The sequence below is a fragment of the Natator depressus genome, chromosome 2, assembly GCF_965152275.1.
Source record: "Natator depressus isolate rNatDep1 chromosome 2, rNatDep2.hap1, whole genome shotgun sequence".
In the NCBI taxonomy this organism is placed as follows: domain Eukaryota; kingdom Metazoa; phylum Chordata; order Testudines; family Cheloniidae; genus Natator; species Natator depressus.
Window position 1 is genome coordinate 185,425,789 of NC_134235.1, and position 24,106 is coordinate 185,449,894.

Genomic DNA, 24,106 nt, shown 5'->3' on the forward strand with positions numbered 1-24,106 from the left:
GATTACCATACCTTAAATTAGAAAACTATTTTATACCTTTGGCAGCACAGTCTACTCAGTTTCACTTTTCCCTGCAGAGTCAGGTTTGCTATTGAGTAAAAAGACCCATGAAGAAATAATTAGAAGAGTTTAGTACTATAAACACTGACAGGGAGCTCTGGGGACAGGTGTAATACCGGAGACTTCTATCTCAACTTCTTAAGAGTTAGATTTAAAGTTGGTATGTCTTTACAGGCCAGTGAAAGAGACAAGACAAACTTACCAATAGTTTCAGCAACAGGTGCTTGCACAGGAGCTGTCTTGTTCCAAGGACCAGATGCTCTCTCTAAACCACCACCAGCCTCCTCCCAGTTGTCACCTGGTTCTTCTCTCTTTTCACCTTCATCATCTTCTTTTTCACTAGTGGAATAGTAGTTAGCATGTTATAACCAAAAGATTTAAACACTTGCCAAAAAAATTATACAGCGTGTGAAAAAAGACTTTAGTTCCTTCATTATCAATGCCATCTTCTCAATATTGCTAGACTACAACAACTTAACGATCAAGCCCTGGGATATGCAGTGTCAACTTCTGCAGTAGTTTCACTTTTAAGTCATGAAATTCATTATCTAAATGAATGTGAATAGAGATCTCAAGACACAGGATACACATACTGTACTAGCTGATCAGTTTTGTGCTGTCCCTATGTTTTCATCTTGCTCAAAGTTTTTGTACAGAGATAATTAGGCACTGAAAATTTTTCTACAGAAAAGCTGGAGTTTGGCAGCTAGTTTCAAGTGGTGTTGAGATAACTGACACCTGAGAAAGGAGCAGAAGGGAGTCCATGATTGCGAGCACCATTCTAGCTGGACGTTTCCACCAAAGTGATCTCTGATAGTAAGCTGTCAACATTTAACTGCCATCTTGAGGTTTGAATTAGTTTCATTGTAGTGACTGGAGCAATTTATACCTCAGAATTACTGTCAGACTGCCTGAAGATTCAAGAAGCCCTAATATTTTGTTAGTGTTTAAGATTCCCTGCAACCATAAGGCTAGAAACAGCAAATGAAAGTTTATGTTCTAAAATACAATTCTGTGACAAGTGGTATTTCCTGCCAGCAGAATCCATAAGACTTAGTTCCTTACGCCTGTGAGCCAAACTGAGTTGGTAGATTTTAAATTTTATCTTGGCTCTTACTTTATATCAGGACTATGCTAATTTTTCACAGCATTCATTTTAGGTCAGTGAAAATCCAAACTAATGAGTAAAGTCAGGTTATAAAATAAGCATATAGCCACACTAGCTAAGCATTTCAGATGTTGATACACTTAGTTTAGCAAAACAATTTACAGACTGATTTAAAAGAGTAAGTTATCTGGACTTTACTCCTAGGGAAATTCTGTGCCCCTGCAGCGCAGCAGTAAGATGTCCCCCCTCCTGCAGATTCCCTTTGCTTCCTTGCAGAAAATGGTTTCTGTGGGGAAGCAAAGAAAAGCTGCACAAGTGCTCACTCACTTCTCTCCCCCACCAGCTTAGACTTGTCAGTTGGGGGGGGGGGGGGGCCCACACAGAAGAGGTAAATCACTGAGCGGGAAGGGGGGTCTGCAGACGCCCCAGTTGCCCAGGGACATTAGTCCCAGCTGGGCAGGTGTGGGGAGGATGGAGATGGAGTCCCCCCCCGCATCCCTGCATGGAGCAGCTGGGGCTGGGTCAAATCAAGTCTCAGAAGCCTTGGCAGTGGGCGCTGGGGGCTCTGGGTTCCAGGTGCAGGGGTTGAGGCTCGGGGGGGGGGGGGGGGGAGGAGGGAGGGAGGAAAAGAAGATCCAGATGCACAGAGGTTAGACGGACAGGGGGAGCAGCTCCCTGTACAGTGACTCCTCCCCACTGCATCAGAGCTCCCCAGCAACCAGACCCCCCCCCCAGCCCACTGAGCCCCCCCCCCCAAGCCCTCACTCCCTGCAACAGGAGCCCCCCCCCCATGCCCAGACCCCTACCAGCTGCACTCTAACCCCCGACCCTACCAAGCCCCACTTCCCATCCCCTCCACTGAGCCCTAACCACCTTCACCTGGACTCCCCTGCAGAATCCCATTCCCCCTGCACCCAGAACCCTGCACTGAGCCCATGTGCATCCAGATTCCTCCCTGCCCCCAGACCCTTACCTGGCTGCCTGCACCCAGACTGCACCACACAGAACTCTGGTTCTCTCAAGGGAATTCTGCACCAAAAAAATTTAAAATTCTGCAAAGTTCTACATATTTTATTTGTCAAAACAACACAAAAATAATATAATCACATAATTTCAATTATTTTGGTAATTTATTTCAAAATACTTGCCAGCAAATAATTGAAAATTGTGTGATTATATTGTGATATTTTGACAAATAAAATATGCAGAATTTTACAATATTGTGCACAGAACATTTAATTTTTTGGTGCAGAATTCCCTCAGGAGTAGGACTTGGACAGTGGGATGTATCTATAGCAGTAGAGACTCAAGATGGGAACTGTGTACACTGATTAAAATCTCTTCATAAAACTTGAGTCTTCTATGCTTACAAAATAGACACTGACTTCATGGAATGAGTCACAATGCAAAACTGAGGCCTGTGTCAGTTTTCAAAAATGTAAAGCTACAAGACACCTATACACGGGTCACACGGCTCTGGATGGTTTCACAATACTGTATATGTCAGGACTAAGGACTTTTTGCTGAAGAAAAGGCAGTGACTAGTGATCTTGATAGGAAACAAAAACTAAGCTGTAGAAAACCTGAAATCTAGGAATTGAAAGAAACTTTCAATACAGGGATTGTACTTTATGAACAGGTTTTAAGGGACTGAAGATCTATTTTACATAGAATTTGTGGAAGCATATTCAGGAATCCCATCATATTATGTGGGGCACTTCCAGCATCCAAGACTGGCACTCTGGAAGTGCTTTCTTTCCTTGAAGGTAAGAAAAAAAACCATTCTGCAGAGACTTTCCATTGAAAGAATCACATCTGGAAGATGCAAGTCAAGTTCTGATGAAGGCCTGATTAGCAAAATCTTTCCAAGTGAGATGGTCATTAAACTAGTCCTTACTGGTTACTTCCCTTTAGTCTCTGAACAGCTAAGTGATATTTGTGGGTATGTGGAAGGTCAGGTTGGTGAAGAAATATTAAATGGCACACAACAACAGGACTAGCAGCTCTGAGGGTAAAAAACTGCTTGGTTAACATGGAACTATCATTATGACCAAGAAGGAATGAGCCTTTTGGAATGGTAATTAGATCACACTTGGATTAGGCGAAAAGAAGCAATTAGTAGTTTTGATGCAAGATTTAGGCATTTTAAAGGGGTCCTAATTTTCGTAAAGTTCCAAGCACCTGCCCTCTGGAAAAGTCTGCTTTAAAGTGTCAAATTGGACATCCAAGTATTACTAGACACTTACAAGATTAGGCCAATGACTGGGGTATAGCAGTCAGCGTCCAGAACTTTGCCTCCATGGAAAAAACAAGTATAGCTGTTTTCAAGACCAAAGGCCACAGATCACTGGAGCATCAAATTTGTTGGGTAGATGGAAGTCAGGTTGCAGACTTTATTCCAGTGGTTCTCAACCTATTTACCGGTGTGGGTCACATATGCCACTCTCTGTGTTATATGGACTTCATCCACACAATATATATACTACCTGTACAGCCCTGAGGATGTCACATGGGCCGCAGCTGTGTACTGATCAGGCCACAGGTTGAGAACCACTGCTCTCTTCAGACAGATCCATGGATCACAGACTAGGAGTTGGCGTCCTTTAAGAAAAGGAATGACAATGCCCACTTGACTATTCACACAAGTCATGGCCATAGTATCGTTCAGAATAAATGTGTTGAGTTTTTAGGGTATTCATCTGAAAAAATCAAGTCATTCAGTTCATGTGATTTATGTTCAATGATTATACCACGTGCCCTGTACAAGTGTGGTCATACCACCCCCGCCCTTCCCCTATTCCCTCAAACCAAGCTAGTATCCTAGGCCAGGATTTACCCAAGTAGCCTGGTCTGAAGTCAGTTAACAGATGATCACAGGGGGGGACCTGCTGGATAATGGACACAAGAGTGGACATGAAAATGAGAAGTTTTTGCAATTAAATCATGGGAGTCCTTGACAGAGGATACTAGCATGCCCCATAGCCTCAAAAGAAAGTGGCTTGAAGAGTCCTTATTGGACACTACTCAACAAGCCAGTGGTTGTATTATTTCCTCTCTTCAGGGTGACAATGTTTAGGCTGAGGACTCTTATTACACCAAGAATGAGAGTGGATTGTGGGGTAAATGGATTCAGTTATTTCTGTGGTGGGGCTGAAGTGACTGAAGAAACTGGATGGTCTGACTGTCTTGTACTATTTTTCCCTCCAAGAAAGCTCTAAGATATGGTCTATGTAGGAGAATGTGAAGAAGTCTTCTCTAAAGTCTGAGCCCAAGATGATCAATATTCTGGAGCCACAATCCTGCTAGTACTACTGTTGTGCCAAAAAGCAAAGCTTTGTGTGGAGCTGGAAACCCCAATAAGAGAAATCTAGGAAATAAGGGTGATGAGTGAACTGGGTTACAGATACACCACCTTGAATATGACAACTCAAAATTGCCTTAGTACAGGAGACAAAGTGATCTCAGGGTCTCCTTACTGAAACTGGATTTCCATTTATATCTGTAGAGTTTCCAAATCCAAATTCACTTTTGCCTACATAGAATTGTTGGCTACAATGTATTACAAACCTTTTGTTAAACCAGATTCTGCAGAGCTCGATCTCCAAGCAAAAAGCTATTCTTAGTAAAAGATGAAAAAACCAGTGGTACCTTATTTGCATGGAATGAACTCTGAGCCCACTGTAGTCAATCTCTTCTTTTTGCTCGAATTCCTTCCATTCATCCTCTTCCTGAACAAAAATAAATTTTTATAAGCTTGTTACCACTTCATGAGAGAACTGAAAGTGCAAGCAGTACAGAAACTACAGCCCCAGCGTGCCAAAAAGGCATGGAAAGGCAACTAACTTTTAAAATTTCCTATTTATCTACTTTGTTACCTGAACGTAGTAGTTATGCATATTAAAATAGTCTGTTGGGATTCAGGACAAGAGATACAGCATTAGTGCATTTAGCTACTTTCATGCTGTTCACGATGGTTGTGATCTGAATATATTTGGAGATTCTCAATTAGAAGCAAGGTCATACAAATCAAATTATCCATGAAGACACCAATTTCATCACAAAAAAGTGTTGTGATTGAGGATTAACTTTTAACTAGGTCCAGAATATGACTTAAGGTTCTTTTGCATTTTAAATGCTGTACAAGGCATGGCTTGGTAAAACACATGCAGGGTGCAGACTAGGATGAAATTTTTTAAAATAAGTAGGTTTTTCCCTATGGTTACAAAAATTACCTTATATGTGTTTCACTCTGGCAGGTCGTGCAATGTTGTCCCTCTTGACTACAAACACTTGCACTGCCTCTGCTGTTGACCGCAAAAAGAAAAGGAGTACTTGTGGCACCTTAGAGACTAACAAATTTATTTGAGCATAAGCTTTCATGAGCTATAGCTCACTTCATGCATCCAATGAAGTGAGCTGTAGCTCACGAAAGCTTATGCGCAAATAAATTTGTTAGTCTCTAAGGTGCCACAAGTACTCCTTTTCTTTTTGCGAATACAGACTAACACAGCTGCTACTCTGAAATCTGCTGTTGACCATAATTTTGTCAAGTTGAAGAGCTAAATTTAAGATTCTGGTTACTTTTATAGTTTCTGTTCAGAACCCCATGAATGGCAGTGAAACTCATGTTAGTTTTACCCTGCTCCTTGAAAAAAATTACAAGCAGCAGTACTAGTTAGCTTTGCCACTATCAAAGAGTAGGACAAGAGAGGAAGGGAAAGAGACCCCACCCCACCTCCACAGCATCCAAAAGGTTGAAACAGAGAACAAGTCTCATCCTTCCCAGTGTTTTTTGGGAAGGAGGATGACTTCAAACTCCTTGAGGCTGATATGAAAGATTAACACCTCATATGCAGGGTCTGTAACAGCACCCTTGTTTTTCCCAACAGCTGAAGAGGCACAGGGCTTAGCCTCTTATCCCAGAGCCCTCCCCTTATCATTTACATCTGTCTCTGTTAAGCAAATATCTGTTTGCCAAGACCTGGTTTAAAGTAGCAATATTAATAGCAAATGACTTCATGTTACTGGGATTGGTTGCCTAGAGACTTTATTCCTTCATTAAGGATGCTACTCTCCATCTGAAGCACTTTAGATTTCTTACATTACCTTCTAATGGCAAACTGTTGCCAGATCAGTATTTTCTAAATTAAAAGATTTTCCCTTGTCTTTATTTTTCATTTTATTAGCTTTTTTGTGTTCTATTTAAACAAGCCTAAAGTAATTAACTATTCTCTCTACTTTAGGAATGTGGATTAAAATGTTAAGTGATTTGATCACTAATCCTGGACAAGTTAGAAATGTAATTTAGGTCTCAGATTCCCATACCCTCAACCTCTCAGCAATCAGCATTAGGGCAGAAACTTCCCTCTGGGGAAGTTATTCTAGAGGATGGTTTATCAAAGCTTCCTCTGAAGCTTCTGGAAATGCCTACTGTCAGAGCTAGGATACTGGACTAAATGGAACAGTGGTCTCACCTATTACAGCAATTTTTGTGTTTTCTCTTGCACACTATCCTTTTCACTGCACTGCTTCCCTACATTCACAAAAGGTATCAGAAATCAATGCCTCAACTGGCTGAGATACAAAGGATTTAGTGCACATAGAAATGGGTCCCTTCTGGTTCAGAGGTCCACAGCCAGAGCTAGGGAGCCACGTGGTACACTTTCTGGAGTTTCTAGAAAGCTGGCTAGTCACATGGTGATGGATCCTCCTATTTCCAGCTGCTAAATCACATCAGGTCAGCCCATTGCTGCCCACTATAGATGTACTTATTTGTGAATAAATATATTAAACTTCTAGATTGCAAACGGAGTCTTTTACACAATTTGTGTTTTCCAAGTGTAAGTATAAAGATACCAGACCGGCTCGAAGCATTTGCACATTAAAGCAAGATCACGTCCCTGCTGCAAAAGCCTGGCTTGGTCATTTTCCTGCCATTACATTTCTAATAGCGTCAGCAGATGCATCTAACTCCCCCAGTTTAACGGTATTAGTCTCCCCCCACCCCCATCAGTACGATCGGTGGCCGATCTCGGCGACTCCAGCCCCACAGCTCTAGCAGAAACCCCCCCCCCCCCCGCAGCGGTCAATACAGGAGGCAGCACTGCCTCGCGAGAGCCGACAGGCGCCCAGGGCCCAGCACGTGCGGGGCGGCCGAGAGACGCCAGGCAGCCACTGGTTCCCCTCCCCCGCTGTCCCCGGGCAGCCACGGCACCGGGCTCGCGGCCTGATCGGGGCCCCCACCCAGTCAGGGCCGAGGCTCGGAGGCCTAGCCAGCTCCGCAGCGCCGCCCTCTGCCGGCAGGAAGCCGCCGCCGCCCAAAGGAAGCCGCCGGGGCGCAGGCGGTCGTCGTTGGCTCGCTGCAAAGCGCTGGCGTAGCCCGGGGGGAGCCGGGTCCCTCCTCCTTCCCCGAACCGACCCCCTTCCCCCCGCCCCAACTCCCGGGCGCGAGGGGCCCCAATACCGTAGCCCCCCCTCCAATCGCACCTTAACCATCGCCCTGGCTGAGGAGACGGTGCTGGCGGCGGCCCCGGAGCCCCCCTCGGCCGGCCGGGCTCCCCCCGGCGCGCTGGAAGCGGAGGAGACGGAGGAGGCCGCGGATGCGGCGGCGGCTCCCCGGCTCCCTTTCTCCCGCCGCTTCTTCTTGTCCCTCTTGGCGAAGAAGTCGTCTAGGCTCCTCTCCTCGGTCTCGGCCATGGCGGCGGCTACGGCGCCTGCTCCGGTTCGAGCCGGCTGCGGCGGGGCGAGCGGGCGTTTCTCTGCCTCACGCGCTGAGGGGGAGCCGCCGGAACCCCGAGTGGGTGCGGGGAGGCGGTTGAAAGAAAGAACCAACAGGTGCGGGGTTGTGTCAATCGGTACCGCCTGGCGGGGCGCCTCTCCTCGGCAGAAGGCAGTTGGTACCGTCCAACGGTTACCGCTCGCGCCTCGAGGAGTCCCCGTTCGCAGCCACCCCAACGTTCGGAGGCAGCTTTCTGCTCTCCACGTTGGTGGTGGCGGCAGCCGCCTCTTGACACAGCCAGGAACTGGGAGGAAGGAGAAAGCGTGAAGGGGGGGAGGGAAAAGAGGAGGAGGAGAAAAAAGGCGAGCTACGCTAACTTGCTAGGCGCTCCGGCAAAGGGTAATATTGCGACAAGCGCATGCGCTTAATAGCGCTGACCAATGAGCTGAAGAGAAGGTTGCTCCTCTGGGCGAATAGAAAACCTCTGGAGTGGGGGACTGACGTCGATGCGTCAAATTGCATGACGCCTGCGTAGGAAGCAAACGGCCCTGTGAGTGGTCCAGCACAGAACATACATCAGTCAAGGTTGGTTGAGTTAAAAAATTATTTTTTTGAGAATAGCGCATGCGCGCAAGGAAACGTCGAGGGGGTGGATGACTAGCGGAGCGGGGGTTGAGGTGGTCACACAGGGAACGTAGGTTGCAGAGCCGTTTTCGCCCTAGACCCGCCTTCCCGCGCGCGTGGTAAAGAGCGGAAAACGCTCCCCCTGCCTGTGAGCAGGGCGCAGTTAGCGCGGCAGCTGGCGCGACCAAGGCGTCGTTCCGGTGGGTGGGCAGGAGCGTCATAGCGCCCCCGTTTGCGGTAGCCCTGTGCGCGAGGGTTATGTGCACGCGAGTTAATGAGCCCTGTGGTGCGTTTGTGCCCGCGTTGCGTGTAACCCGAGTACGAGCTCGGTGACAAAAGAGATGATCCCACCCGCCGCCTCCTCTCTTCCCTCTGGCCCTGTGTGCAGCTTAGCACAGAAGCCGTGTGGCTTGCGGGCTGGGCCCGCCTTGCCGAAGAAAACCCTCGTTCTTATCTAGAGCGCAGTGAGAACCCAGCCGGCAGGTTTCCCGCGCCACGTGCTGGCCTTGGCCTGCGTGGGGGTGGGGGGGCTTTATCTCGGAGCGAGAAGGCGCGTTCACGCCTGCCTTGACTCATGCAGTTTTGGCTTCTCTGGGCTGAGTCTGCCAATTAGTGGGGAACGTGTGTGATGTGGGAGCCGGAACAGGCCCACCGAAGGCTTTGTGGGGGAACCCCAAAGATGGCTCTCTAGAGTGGGAACAACTTTTAATTCCTCAGTTGGCTGGGCTGGATTGGCACTGCTGACCTACAGGTGAAAGGCTAATTGGTCATTAGCGACGGCCTGGAGCATTCAGAGTAGCAGCCGTGTTAGTCCGTATTCACAAAAAGAAAAGGAGTACTAGTGGCACCTTAGAGACTAACCAAGGAATCCGATGAAGTGAGCTGTAGCTCACGAAAGCTTATGCTCAGATAAATTGGTTAGTCTCTAAGGTGCCACTAGTACTCCTTTTCTTATTGCTGAAGCATTCAGTTCTCCTTCAGAGCTAATTTTTACTTTGTTGAAAATAAGATTGCTTTCTTGAAATATGTTTGTTTAACCAAGTTCTGATCTTTTTAGAGCACATGCAGGCAAGGTCTTCCACTTTCTGTATACACAGGCAAAAATATCCCCACTGTGCTTTCTCCTCTTTAAACAAACGTTTTAATAAGTATCCCACCCATTTCTAACAGAAGAGTTCTCACTACACTAAAACAAATATTGATACAACAACCAAAATACTATAAATATGTTTTGTTATATAAAATCATTTCAATATTTATTGCACGGGCTTCACACTGACGTATGTCCTGCCCCGCATGGGCCGTTAGAGTTTGAATCCATAAGTTATAACCTTCAGATACATGGCACCAACTGCTTCTGTGGTAGCTATGGGAGTTGCATGAGTATCTGCCATTAAGTAGAATGACCTTTCCTATTAGCATGGAGGCAGTAAGAGACTCATAAATCTCTACAGGAGGCTTAACCACTAGAAAGGGACAAAGATCTGCACTGTGTTAGCATGGGTTACCCAAAGAGATAATTTATCTTCTTCCATCTGAGAAGTAGTGTGGTAAGGTGTGTTCTATTCCTACCTCTGTCTAGTCTGATGTTACCTTTTCCCACTTGTCTGTTATCATAGCTGTAAAATGAGTGAACAATAATTATGTCTACCCAAAGGTAGGGGAAATAATGCCTTGGTTAATAAGGGTTAGGAAGTGACTAGAAATATTCAGAGCAGTTAGCAGAAGAGCTGGCATTAGACACATGGGCTCTCAGAAGACAATTTAGTGCATCTTCCCATAGGCAACGCTGTATTGCAGGGTCTTGCTCTTGCCTTCTCCCTCCCTCCCTCAAAAATGGTGTGACATATTGCCAGTTGTATAGGAACAAAATGTGTGACTGTCAAATCTTGGGTAATACTTGGTGGCCTGGTCTGGGAGGAAGGGGTGTCTCCAGATGTGTGAAGGGGTTTAGGGTTCCCAAATGTCTGTGGAAATTGTGGGGTGGGCCTCTGGAGGTGAAGGGAGGGGTGAGAGGGAGAAGTGGGTGAATGTTCAGTTTTGTGTCTGCCTCATCCACTTCTCCAGAAGTGGAGATTTGAGGGGAGGGGAAAAGTTTCCAGATGTGACATTTACTTTTTCTGGGTAGGTAAAGGTCTACAGGTATGAACATTTTTGATGTGTCAGGATGGGATTGTTAAGGAAATGTCTCTATGTTAAATTACCAGGAGTTCATGTCAGAAGCCTTTGTTGTAAGTAGCTTAGTAAAAACATGGTGAACTATTGTATTCCATTAAAGATTATTATTATTTCTATAATGCAATAGGTATGCATAGTTCTTCACAGACAATAAAAAGTGAAGTAAAGACTTTGAATTCTGGTGAGCATCTCATTTATTTACTCCTTGTCCAATTACTTCAAATTTGATAAGTATTCTGTCTCAGTCCCAAAATTAAACTACCAAATTTGAGCTTGGATTTTACATGGGGGAACCAAAACTGAGTTTATAATGGAAATGAAGATGCAATATTAACTATGGAATAACTGCCACTGTATCATAATAGGATTTAATTTCAAGTAGAATGTATTTTTGGGGTATTGAATCCACCCATGTAGAGTTAATTGCAGAGTCTGGGCCCAATATATTAAACTGAAATGTATACATAGGGGCCATGATCTGACTAGACCCTCTTGGGGTTTGTTCTGTGGATCTTGGAGGGGGATCAGCGTTGGCTTTCAAGTTGAATGTTAATACAGGGGTCTGTCCTGGATTTGGTACTGTTCAAAATTTTCATGAATGACTTGGATAATGGAGTGCAGAGTATACTTAAAATTTGTGAATGACACCAAACTGGGAAAGTTGCAAACACTTTGGACACAGGATTAGAATTCAGCCCTCCCATTTCTATGATTTATTGTCAATGGCTTATTGTTGTAGTGTTGCAAAATTCTGGATTATCAGGTATGCTGTTTGATCAAAGCCTGGAACTGAGTGGCAGAGACCCTATAGACATAGTAGCAGATCCGTTCCACTCAAGTAAACATTACAAACAGAACCTTTTTTTTTTTAAAGCCAGATACTGAATTTGTATGCACTGGAAATGAATGTTTTTCTGCAACATTGGACCTGGGTGGGAGTGAACCTCATTTTACTCTGATATCTGGAATCTAGTATATATTGGAAAGGTAAGAAGCCATTGCTGTTATCTATGTAGATTGTCCAGTCTTGTTTCTAGCGTTGGGTAGCCCAATGGATTATAGTGCTGTAAACTGATTTGTTCAGCCCAGTTGATGAACTCAGGCCTTCAAAAAGTACTGCACACTTCTTAAAAACAAGGTGTAATTACTGCTTTCTGTTCTTTCTATACTCCTAACTAATGAACAGATATAATGAAACACATTTTTACTTTTGGTCAGTTACTGTGTATATACCTATTTGGCATCCTGAAAATTCATGTTAATGCTTGTAGTTATAAGGAAAGATCTCTCTTGAGCAAAGGTAAAGTAGCAGAAGACATTAGGGAAATCAGTTTGCAGGAGAACATAAGTATTTGAAAAGAGAGAGTGGGAAAGCCCCCTTGTCAAAAATGTGGCATTGGTTTAAAATAGGAAAAGCATTTTTTCTTAGATATATAAGTGCATTGGCCTAGTACAAAATGTGTACTGCACACAGGCCTGCTCTTTAGGAAATACCTATTTTTGTGAAAAAAATGCAGGAACACTGATACTAAAAAGTTCAGCCTCCAATGGACAAATTAAGAGGTGGAAATAAATAAGAATGAGACTGTGCTTCAAAATGTGTTGTCATATGTTTTGGGACTCCACACGTTTTGAAGACCAGGATAAAGCTATCAGCAACGGAGATAAACCTTAAAATGGTGCACTTTTAATCATGTAAAATTCTTACTGTATGGTATGTTTATTAGTCTGCCATAACCAGGAGAAGTATCTGCTGCTCACGTGCTAACCAGAACCAAAATTATCTGTCAAATATTGGTAGCAATATTTATATTTCCTATTTTTAGTGCCATTTTATAACTTGGATATTTTTTTCTTAGAGTAAAATTATGTATTCCCAAACTTTGGAAGATAGTGTTGGATAGATTTTTGCCTTGATGGGTTAAAATACTACTTCCACTTAGTGCTTTCCATCCATAAGTCTCAAAATTCTTGAATAAAGAGAAGTGTCATTGCCATATTAAAGAAAGGAAACTGAGATATAGAAAAGTTAAGTGACCTGCCCAAGGTCATAGGGCACTTTAGTAGCACAGACAGAAATAGTTTCAGTCCTGAACTATACTGTAAGGAGTAAGGACCAAATTCTTCCCTGTCATTTAGGGTCCAGTCCAGTTCTGATTGAAGTTGAAGACTTACTGACTTCAGTGGGAGTTGGACTGGGTCCTTACTCCAGGCAACCGAACATAAAATTTTTACCTGATTCTCTTCTATGAGTTACTTATGCATGCAAATACTAGATATTAAATATGATAAATCTGTTTATAAATTCTAGTACATAATTGTGGAAGCCCAAGAGAAGTACATTTATTAATACAATATTTTAGAAATGTACATCTCCCTGACCGGCAGAAATGTGTGTTTATATTCAGTTTCACAGTAGTAGTTATAAATAGGTCCATATGGCTGCAGATAATAGCAGGTCCTGGGCCCTAAAGATTACAAGATGGCAGAAAATTGTAGCCATTATAAACAGTGTATTACACACGTCTATACCGGAAAATATTCATATTCTTTGTTTTTTGAACAATTAACTTATTTTATTTGAATTTCAGTCATGTGTGTTCACCTAAATTTTTGCCTTAATGCAGATGCATGCTCATTGTAAGATGGTTTTTGTTTTATTAAAATTAATGTGCAAAATGTATCCCAGCCTGCATTCTAAAATATCTGTGGCAAAATAAACAAGGTTATTGCTGATGTTGACAGAATCTAAGGGTAGCCACGAAGAACTTAACAAGCACATTCCCAGGAGGCAGATTGTTCTCTTTAGTGTTAAGAGCTGTGGGACAGGGTTTGGGGGAAGAAAAATCTTCCTGAAGAATCCTTTGCAGAGAGTTCTCTGTGTCATTCCATTGAGGGAAGCAGAGGTTTCCCCCTGCAAGCTTCACTCCTCACCCTTGGATCCTTGGCCATGTAGTGCTTGGAACACACTGTGGGCAATGTGGAAAAGATAATGCAGTCTGGGGAAACTCTGTGTATCACCCCCAACTTACCCACACTTCCCTCCAGCCTACCTACTCATCACCCCTTTTCTCAAAGTGGACCCTGAACCACAGAGAAAGCACTACTGAATCAGGGTGGTAGGTTTTTTTTTTTCCATAGCTTCATAGACATTAAGGTCAGAAGGGACCATTATGCTCATCTAGTCTGATGACACCTCCTGCACAATGCAGGCCACCGAATCTCATCCACCCACTCCTGCGATAAACCTCTCACCTATGTCTGAGCTATTGAAGTCCTCAAATCATGGTTTAAAGACTTCAAGGTGCAGAGAATCCTCCGGCAAGTGACCCGTGCCCCATGCTACAGAGGAAGGCGAAAAACCCCCAGGGCCTCTTCCAATCTGCCCTGTAGGAAAATTCCTTCCCGACCCCAAATATGGCGATCAGCTGAACCTTGAGCATATGGGCAAGATTCACCAGCCAGATACCCAGGAAAGAATTCTCTGTAGTAACTCAGATCCCACCCCATCTAACATCCCATCACAGGCCATTGGGTAACAGGGTCATGGGAACAGCTGAGTCCCCTTCTGCACAGAAGGAGGCCGATCTGCTTGTGGAGAACTCCTCAGGCAGATGCGCAAGGACTGTATGATTTGGCCTTATATCACTCTTTAGACTCTTAGGGTATGTCTACACTACGGAATAAGGTCGAATTTATAGAAGTCGTTTTTTTAGAAATCGGTTTTATATATTCGAGTGTGTGTCCCCCCACAGAAGTGCATTAAGTGCATTAACTCGGCGGAGTGCTTCCACAGTACCGAGGCTAGAGTCGACTTCCGGAGCGTTGCACTGTGGGTAGCTATCTCACAGTTCCCGCAGTCTCCGCTGCCCATTGGAATTCTGGGTTGAGATCCCAATGCCTGATGGGGCTGAAACATTGTCGCGGGTGGTTCTGGGTACATATCGTCAGTCCCCCCTTCCCTCCCTCCCTCCGTGAAAGCAAGGGCAGACAATCGTTTCGCGCCTTTTTTCCTGAGTTACCTGTGCGGACGCCATACCACCGCAAGCATGGAGCCCGCTCAGGTAACCGTCACCGTATGTCTCCTGGGTGCTGGCAGACGCGGCACGGCATTGCTACACAGTAGCAGCAACCCATTGCCTTGTGGCAGCAGACGGTACAATACGACTGGTAGCCGTCCTCGTCATGTCCGAGGTACTCCTGGTCGCCTGTGTGAGGTCGATCAGGAGCGCCTGGGCAGACATGGGCGCAGGGACTAAATTTTTAGTGACTTGACCAGGTCATTCTCTTTAGTCCGGCAGTCAGTCCTATTGAACCGTCTTATGGTGAGCAGGCAGGCAATATGTCCTTCTGCACCGTCTGCTGCCAGCCAAAGATGTAAAAGATAGATAGAGTGGATCAAAACAAGAAATAGACCAGATTTGTTTTGTACTCATTTGCCTCCTCCCCTGTCTAGGGGACTCATTCCTCTAGGTCACACTGCAGTCATGCACAGAGAAGGTGCAGCGAGGTAGATCTAGCCATGTATCAATCAGAGGCCAGGCTAACCTCCTTGTTCCAAAAAGAACAATAACTTAGGTGCACCATTTCTTATTGGAACCCTCCGTGAAGTCAACCCTGTAAGCCGTGTCCTCAGTCGCCCCTCCCTGCGTCAGAGCAACGGCAAACAATCGTGCATCTGAGTTGAGAGTGCTGTCCAGAGCAGCCCAGTGGAGCACTCTGATTGGGCTAAAACATTGTCGCGGGTGGTTCTGGGTACATATTGTCCAGCCCCCGTTCCCTCCCTCCCTCCGTGAAGGCAAGGGCAGACAATCGTTTCGTGCCTTTTTTCCTGAGTTACCTGTGCCGACGCCATACCACCGCAAGCATGGAGCCCGCTCAGGTAACCGTCACCGTATGTCTCCTGGGTGCTGGCAGACGCGGTACGGCATTGCTACACAGTAGCAGCAACCCATTGCCTTCTGGCAGCAGACGGTGCAGTATGACTGATAGCAGTCCTCGTCATGTCCGAGGTGCTCCTGGCCACGTCGGCTGGGAGCGCCTGGGCAGACATGGGCGCAGGGACTAAATTTTTGGTGACTTGACCAGGTCATTCTCTTTAGTCCTGCAGTCAGTGGTATTGAACCGTCTAATGGTGAGCAGGCAGGCAATACGGATTGCTAGCAGTCGTATTGTACCATCTTCTGCCGGGCAGGCAAGAGATGACGATGGCTAGCAATCGTATTGTACCATCTTCTGCCGGGCAGGCAAGAGATGACGATGGCTAGCAATCGTACTGTACCATCTTCTGCTGAGCAGCCATGAGATGTGGATGGCTTGCAGTCCTTCTGCACCGTCTGCTGCCAGCCAAAGATGTAAAAGATAGATGGAGTGGATCAAAACAAGAAATAGACCAGATTTGTTTTGTACTCATTTGCCTTCTCCCCTGTCTAGGGGACTCATTCCTCTAGGTCACACTGCAGTCACTCACAGAGAAGGTGCAGCGAGGTAAATCTAGCCATGTATCAATCAGAGGCCAGGCTAACCTCCTTGTTCCAATAAGAACAATAACTTAGGTGCACCATTTCTTATTGGAACCCTCCGTGAAGTCCTGCCTGAACTACTCCTTGATGTAAAGCCACCCCCTTTGTGGATTTTAGCCCCCTGAAGCCAACCCTATAAGCCGTGTCGTCAGTCGCCCCTCCCTCCGTCAGAGCAACGGCAGACAATCATTCCGCGCCTTTTTTCTGTGCGGACGCCATACCAAGGCAAGCATGGAGTCCGCTCAGCTCACTTTGGCAATTAGGAGCACATTAAACACCACACGCATTATCCAGCAGTATATGCAGCACCAGAACCTGGCAAAGCGCTACCGGGCGAGGAGGCGACGTCAGCGCGGTCACGTGAGTGATCAGGACATGGACACAGATTTCTCTGAAAGCATGGGCCCTGCCAATGCATGCATAATGGTGCTAATGGGGCAGGTTCATGCTGTGGAACGCCGATTCTGGGCTCGGGAAACAAGTACAGACTGGTGGGACCGCATAGTGTTGCAGGTCTGGGACGATTCCCAGTGGCTGCGAAACTTTCGCATGCGTAAGGGCACTTTCATGGAACTTTGTGACTTGCTTTCCCCTGCCCTGAAGCGCATGAATACCAAGATGAGAGCAGCCCTCACAGTTGAGAAGCGAGTGGCGATAGCCCTGTGGAAGCTTGCAACGCCAGGCAGCTACCGGTCAGTTGGGAATCAATTTGGAGTGGGCAAATCTACTGTGGGGGCTGCTGTGATGCAAGTAGCCCACGCAATCAAAGATCTGCTGATATCAAGGGTAGTGACCCTGGGAAATGTGCAGGTCATAGTGGATGGCTTTGCTGCAATGGGATTCCCTAACTGTGGTGGGGCCATAGACGGAACCCATATCCCTATCTTGGCACCGGAGCACCAAGCCGGCGAGTACATAAACCGCAAGGGGTACTTTTCAATAGTGCTGCAAGCTCTGGTGGATCACAAGGGACGTTTCACCAACATCAACGTGGGATGGCCGGGAAAGGTACATGACGCTCGCATCTTCAGGAACTCTGGTCTGTTTCAAAAGCTTCAAGAAGGGACTTTATTCCCAGACCAGAAAATAACTGTTGGTGATGTTGAAATGCCTATATGTATCCTTGGGGACCCAGCCTACCCCTTAATGCCATGGCTCATGAAGCCGTACACAGGCAGCCTGGACAGCAGTCAGGAGCTGTTCAACTACAGGCTGAGCAAGTGCAGAATGGTGGTAGAATGTGCATTTGGACGTTTAAAGGCGCGCTGGCGCAGTTTACTGGCTCGCTTAGACCTCAGCGAAACCAATATTCCCACTGTTATTACTGCTTGCTGTGTGCTCCACAATATCTGTGAGAGTAAGGGGGAGACGTTTATGGCGGGGTGGGAGGTTGAGGCAAATCGCCTGGCTGCTGGTTACGCGCAGCCAGACACCAGGGCGGTTAGAAGAGCACAGGAGGGTGCGATACGCATCAGAGAGGCTTTGAAAACCAGTTTCATGACTGGCCAGGCTACGGTGTGAAAGTTCTGTTTGTTTCTCCTTGATGAAACCCCCCGCCCCTTGGTTCACTCTACTTCCCTGTAAGCTAACCACCCTCCCCTCCTCCCTTTGATCACCGCTTGCAGAGGCAATAAAGTCATTGTTGCTTCACATTCATGCATTCTTTATTCATTCATCACACAAATAGGGGGATGACTACCAAGGTAGCCCAGGAGGGGTGGTGGAGGAGGGAAGGAAAATGCCACACAGCACTTTAAAAGTTTACAACTTTAAAATTTATTGAATGACAGCCTTCTTTTTTTTGGGCAATCCTCTGTGGTGGAGTGGCTGGTTGGCCGGTGGCCCCCCCACCGCGTTCTTGGGCGTCTGGGTGTGGAGGCTATGGAACTTGGGGAGGAGGGCGGTTGGTTACACAGGGGCTGTAGTGGCAGTCTGTGCTCCAGCTGCCTTTGCTGCAGCTCAACCATACACTGGAGCATACTGGTTTGGTCCTCCAGCAGCCTCAGCATTGAATCCTGCCTCCTCTCATCACGCTGCCGCCACATTCGAGCTTCAGCCCTCTCTTCAGCCCGCCACTTACTCTCTTCAGCTCGCCACTTACTCTCTTCAGCCCGCCACCTCTCCTCCTGGTCATTTTGTGCTTTCCTGCAGTCTGACATTATTTGCCTCCACGCATTCGTCTGTGCTCTGTCAGTGTGGGAGGACAACATGAGCTCGGAGAACATTTCATCTCGAGTGCGTTTTTTTTTCTTTCTAATCTTCACTAGCCTCTGGGAAGGAGAAGATCCTGTGATCATTGAAACACATGCAGCTGGTGGAGAAAAGAAAAGGGACAGCGGTATTTAAAAAGACACATTTTATGAAACACTGGCTACACTCTTTCAGGGTAAACCTTGCTGTTAACATTACATACATAGCACATGTGCTTTCGTTACAAGGTCGCATTTTGCTTCCCCCCACCGCGTGGCTACCCCCTCAACCCTCCCCCCTCCCTGTGGCTAACAGCGGGGAACATTTCTGTTCAGCCGCAGGCAAACAGCCCAGCAGGAATGGGCTCCTCTGAGAGTCCCCTGAAGAAAAGCACCCTATTTCAACCAGGTGACCATGGATTATATCTCACTCTCCTGAGGATAACACACGAACGGATGTTGCTTGAACGCCAGCAAACATACACTGCAATGCTTTGTTGTACAATGATTCCCGAGTACATGTTACTGGCCTGGAGTGGTAAAGTGTCCTACCATGAAGGACCCAATAAGTCTGCCCTCCCCAGAAACCTTTTGCAAAGGCTTTGGGAGTATATCCAGGAGAGCCGCGAATGCCAGGGCAAAGTAATCCTTTCACATGCTTGTTTTTAAACCATGTATAGTATTTTAAAAGGTACACTCACCGGAGGTCCCTTCTCCGCCTGCTGGGTCCAGGAGGCAGCCTTGGGTGGGTTCAGGGGGTACTGGCTCCAGGTCCAGGGTGAGAAACAGTTCCTGGCTGTCGGGAAAACCGGTTTCTCCGCTTGCTTGCTGTGAGCTATCTACAACCTCGTCATCATCATCATCTTCTTCGTCCCCAAAACCTGCTTCCGTATTGCCTCCATCTCCATTGAAGGAGTCAAACAACACGGCTGGGGTAGTGGTGGCTGAACCCCCTAAAATGGCATGCAGCTCATCATAGAAGCGGCATGTTTGGGGCTCTGACCCGGAGCGGCCGTTCGCCTCTCTGGTTTTCTGGTAGGCTTGCCTCAGCTCCTTCAGTTTCACGCGGCACTGCTTCGGGTCCCTGTTATGGCCTCTGTCCTTCATGCCCTGGGAGATTTTGACAAAGGTTTTGGCATTTCGAAAACTGGAACGGAGTTCTGATAGCACGGATTCCTCTCCCCATACAGCGATCAGATCCCGTACCTCCCGTTCGGTCCACGCTGGAGCTCTTTTGCGATTCTGAGACTCCATCATGGTCACCTCTGCTGATGAGCTCTGCATGGTCACCTGCAGCTTGCCACGCTGGCCAAACAGGAAATGAGATTCAAAAGTTCGCGGTTCTTTTCCTGTCTACCTGGCCAGTGCATCTGAGTTGAGAGTGCTGTCCAGAGTGGTCAAAATGGAGCACTCTGGGATAGCTCCCGGAGGCCAATACCGTCGAATTGTGTCCACAGTACCCCAAATTCGACCCGGCAAGGCCGATTTAAGCGCTAATCCACTTGTCAGGGGTGGAGTAAGGAAATCGATTTTAAGAGCCCTTTAAGTCGAAATAAAGGGCTTCATCGTGTGGACGGGTGCAGGTTTACATCGATTTAATGCTGCTAAATTCGACCTAAAGTCCTAGTGTAGACCAGGGCTTAGTCTAGTACCTGGGTGAGTTAGGTGTTTTAAGGCTTAAAATCTGTGGCTACCTACATAATTGTAGAAAGCCAAACCACCCCAGAATTTGCTGCATGGTCCCCTATTACTGTCACTTTTCACTGTTACCAGGCTTTCTCCATACTCCTTATTGACTGTAGTCAGCATCTTGGCAGCAGCTTATGGAAGTGTGGACTTTTCCAGCTCATGCCGTTGGCCAAGTACCCTTCGACCAGGTACCTTTTGTCCTATTTCCTTCTCTCATGAGAGGTCGAAAACATGTGTTCCTTTTGATCAAGAATGATTTGCAACAGATACTCAAGTGACAGTAGCACTAAAAATATCTCAGAGGCGTTTTTAAATAGAAAACTGAGAGAAAATTGAAAGGTACAAATCATATCTAGTCTACAGTTTGTATAACAGCCCTACAATAATTAGTAAAAAATTTTGTGCTAACAGTTTGCTGTGGTTTAAGCCAAAGAATCAATTCCTTACATTTTTAGAGTCAGGAGACTGTGAAGCTATTTCTGTCACTCTTTTTCTCCCTCTCAGCATCTCAGAGATCAAGTATCTCTTCCTCTTTCCTAGTGAAATTCTTTGCAGTTATACACTTAGCTGCCAACTTTATATTAAGTAACAAAGCCATTGCTGCCGAGGCTTTCTAACTAGTTTCTAAGATTTGTCACAGTTATCCTTGTGTATGTATTATACGATGCTGCTTTTATATTTCTATATATTATTAGCATTGACAATCTGTGTGCTTAGCTTAGATGGCTTGATCCTGTGCAGGGCAGGTGCTGAGGGTTGTATAGGTTAAAAATTATGAGCAGAACAAGGGAGCACTGGGGAATCTCTGATATTTAGAGCAGTGTTGAAAGGCTGCCAAATTACTTGTCTTGTAGGTAGGTGTAAGGTCTAATCAGGGAACAAGTAGCTAAATAACTTATTAGATCATTAGATCATTAGATCTAATGATTAGGTAGGTGTAAGGTCTAATCAGGGAACAAGTAGCTAAATAACTTATTAGATCATTAGATCATTAGATCATTGCTCCCCAGGTGCATCCATGCTTCTCCCCCAACCCCTTAACACCTTGTCTGTTTGCAAGGAATAGAGAGAATATGCAAGAGGCTTGACACCTAACTGCTCAGTGTGGAGTAATAGACCTGCTGCTTGAACTTACTTGTGCCAATGCACTACTTTCACTTTTACTCATAGTGAGCTTGCACATCCTGCAGTGCACTGTGCAATGACTTGCAGATTCAACAGTGAAATGATCCAAGCTGGCAATCAGTTTCCATACAGCACGTTTTCCTTTAACTATCTTGGTAGATAAACTGGTATTGTCTTCCATATTGCTACTAAAGAAAGTGCTGCACCTGATCCTGAGATACAGAAATGCAGATCATTTACCCGACATAACACTTTTTCATTAGGCAATTATCGATAAACAACTCCACTCTGTTACCAGGGCTAATGTGAACCTAATGCCTTTCTGCTTCTTTTGTGTCATTCATCTCTTGCAAACACAGTATCATAAAGCAGTGGAATGGTCCTCTCTTGATTACAGATTTAATACTTGTTAGGAGCATGGTACTGATAGCTGTTTCAGCTCTTAAATCTGGAACTGACTCAGCAGAAACCAAAGAAAACAGTAGCACCACTTTACTGAGGAATAATCTGTTGAGGCCTAGATGCTAGGATGGAATGGATTATGCTTTACTGTCATATACTATACTTACCCACAGGGACCTTGACCCCAGGCTCCAGCCTGAACCTGGAAGACTACATAGCAGTGAAACAGGCCCATAGCCTGAGCTCAAGTTGGCTGTCATGGGTAGGGTGACCAGACATTAAGTGTGAAAAATCGGGACAGGGATGGGGGGTAATAGGAGCCTATATAAGACAAAGACCGAAAAATCGGGACTGTCCCTATAAAATCGGGATATCTGGTCACCCTAGTCATGGGGCCAGCCATGGGTTTTTCTTTGCAGTATAGACATACCCAGTGTCTCTGTAAGAACTGAGAATAGACCTACCATCTCGAGATTCCTATTCCTGTGTTAACAATAAAACCATACTGTTTCCGCATCCTTAGCTTTCTGTTTTCGTCTCATCTCTTTGTGAAATGATGATAATACCTTAGTAAACTGCTTGGATACTCCCAGATCAAAGGCACACAATAGATAGAGCTTGAACACTTTGCCAGACAGCAACTACTAACCAGAGGACTATATGTACTAGACAGAGTCTATTTAAAACAAACAAACAAAAATATCAGGAAGACAGAACACTAGCAAGATCCAAGGGCAATGCCCTAGTGAAGTCCCTCACAGCTGTTCGGAGGTAGTAATTTACTGGGATTCCTGCCAGGATTGTCATTTGAATCTGCTTGAGGGCTTCATCCTTCGTATCAGCCTCTGGCTATTAGGTGTTTGATACAATTTCAGACCCTCACAGTTGGAAGGAAAAAGTTTTCTTGCTTGTTCCCCCTAGCCATGAATCATCAGAATGTACTTAATGATGGATAAATGTGTTTTGTTAAGGTCTAAAGTTTTATGAGGAGGGTAATTACACAATTATAGTTTGAAATTTTCTAGGGATTTTTTAACATTCTTTTTTAGTAAAAGACTGTAAAATCAATCCACTAATAACACTGATGTGCTCAGATTTTCACAGTAGGATTTTATACTAGACCATATGGTGGAAACTGCAATAAAAGTAAAGTTGAAAATGGGAAAGTTAATGGAAAGAATGGTTCTTTAAAAAAAACAGTTTGAAACACATCCTTGTTGAAAAATGTAGGTCTGTATCTAACATAACAATTGCTAGAATGGAGAGTTGGGGCAAAAGTGACCTGGGTTGTGACCCAGGTGACCTGGACATTCAAGAAGCCAAAGTCAGCAGACAGTTTTGAAAATTTTCCCTTTAATTTGCCTGAGCGTCAGTTCCCCATTTCTAAACATTCCCTATAAACCACTTGTATTGTGAGAATAATTCATTATTATTTGTATGGTACTCAGATAGGCTGGTGATGAACATCATAAAAATACTATAGATAGTTTTATCCAGGAATACAATAACTGTTTTCTAATGCACTTCATAGGAAAGAACTTTGTTTAAAAGAGCCAGTTGTACTACGTCACACATCTGGGAGACTACTTTGATTAGCTCTTGGTCTTTACTAAGGGAAGAGAGGGTCACAGGAAGTTCAACAAAAAAAACTGGGAGAACCCTGACTCTAAGTATTAAAGTTGAGGAAGGTGGAACACAGATGTTGTTCAAGAAACTGTTGCAATTCCAAAGAAAAAAGATCTTACTGGAAAAATAATTTATATTTTACATTACAATTCAAAACCAGATCCAAGATATGCCACATCATTTGAACCTAAAATCCAAGTCCACATTGAAAAAAGGACCTCTGGAAGATTCCCTATTTCACATAAAATACTCTACTCTTAAAATAAATTAAAGTAGAAGACCCAGGATCCTGCTTGTCAGAATGTGGCTATAAACTCATAATTTCACACGGGTTATCTCCGACAGTGAAGTTTACAAAAATAGGTTCACATCAGGGTAGTTGAGAGTGCTTTTTCATACCTGTTAATGAAGCATCATTAGAAACATCAAGGAAATGTTCCAAGAATTAGTAGCACCAGTATGATGTATCCTTCCTGCCAACAGATTATTCATTTAATGATTTAAAGCAGCTGCTCACTGTAATTATAATACATAAAAGGCAACTGCCACCCTCGCCCTAGCAATAGTCTGGTATATGAAAACGCAAAAGTGACTTGTAAATTCAGTCTTCTTCCTTATATTGCAGAGAGAATCTATCAAACTTGGAAAATCACTGAATCTCAAGTTGAGAAACAACTTTGATTTGCTCTTGGTCTTTGCTTGACAACTGGCCTGTTTGATAGCTCTTATACCTTAAGGTTTCATGCTATGCTTGTTTTCTCTACTGTTATTTGTTGAAGTCAAAACCAATCCAGGACAATATCCATTTTAAGTCAAACAGTGGACACATTCCATCTGATCTGCTGTGCACCAGTTTGTGTATAAT

The 24,106-nt window shown here is 45.2% G+C and overlaps 2 protein-coding genes across 6 annotated transcripts in view; both read right to left on the minus strand.

The window, feature by feature from the left end:
* The window catches only part of CDV3 (CDV3 homolog), a 70,759-nt gene extending 62,536 nt beyond the window's left edge, over positions 1-8,223 (minus strand). For 2 of the 5 annotated variants that reach the window (XM_074945545.1, XM_074945544.1), the window contains exons 1-3: positions 7,655-8,223; positions 4,817-4,896; positions 263-399 (exon numbers count right to left, since the gene is read on the minus strand). In XM_074945545.1, coding sequence (XP_074801646.1) covers positions 263-399; positions 4,817-4,896; positions 7,655-7,864 — 427 coding nt within the window. In that variant the 5' untranslated portion in view covers positions 7,865-8,223. The remainder of the gene's footprint in view (positions 1-262; positions 400-4,816; positions 4,897-7,654) is intronic. The other 3 variants (XM_074945546.1, XM_074945547.1, XM_074945548.1) reach the window with 2 other exon arrangements.
* A 9,647-nt stretch (positions 8,224-17,870) lies between these two features.
* On the minus strand, positions 17,871-19,996 carry LOC141981657 (uncharacterized). Its single transcript, XM_074943284.1, has 2 exons — positions 19,101-19,996; positions 17,871-18,521 (listed from the first exon to the last, which is right to left on the minus strand). Exons 1-2 carry the CDS (start codon positions 19,681-19,683, stop codon positions 17,980-17,982), a joined length of 1,125 nt encoding a protein of 374 aa, XP_074799385.1. The 5' UTR covers positions 19,684-19,996; the 3' UTR covers positions 17,871-17,979.
* Between the last annotated feature and the right edge of the window lie 4,110 nt (positions 19,997-24,106).

Bases quoted from the DNA above. Each gene is read 5' to 3' on its own strand.
- LOC141981657 (XM_074943284.1), bottom strand. From the start codon at position 19,683: ATGCAGAGCTCATCAGCAGAGGTGACCATGATGGAGTCTCAGAATCGC. The intron at 18,522-19,100 runs GTGAGTGTACCT...TTTCTCCACCAG, and splicing joins AGGCGGAGAAGGGACCTCCG to CTGCATGTGTTTCAATGATC.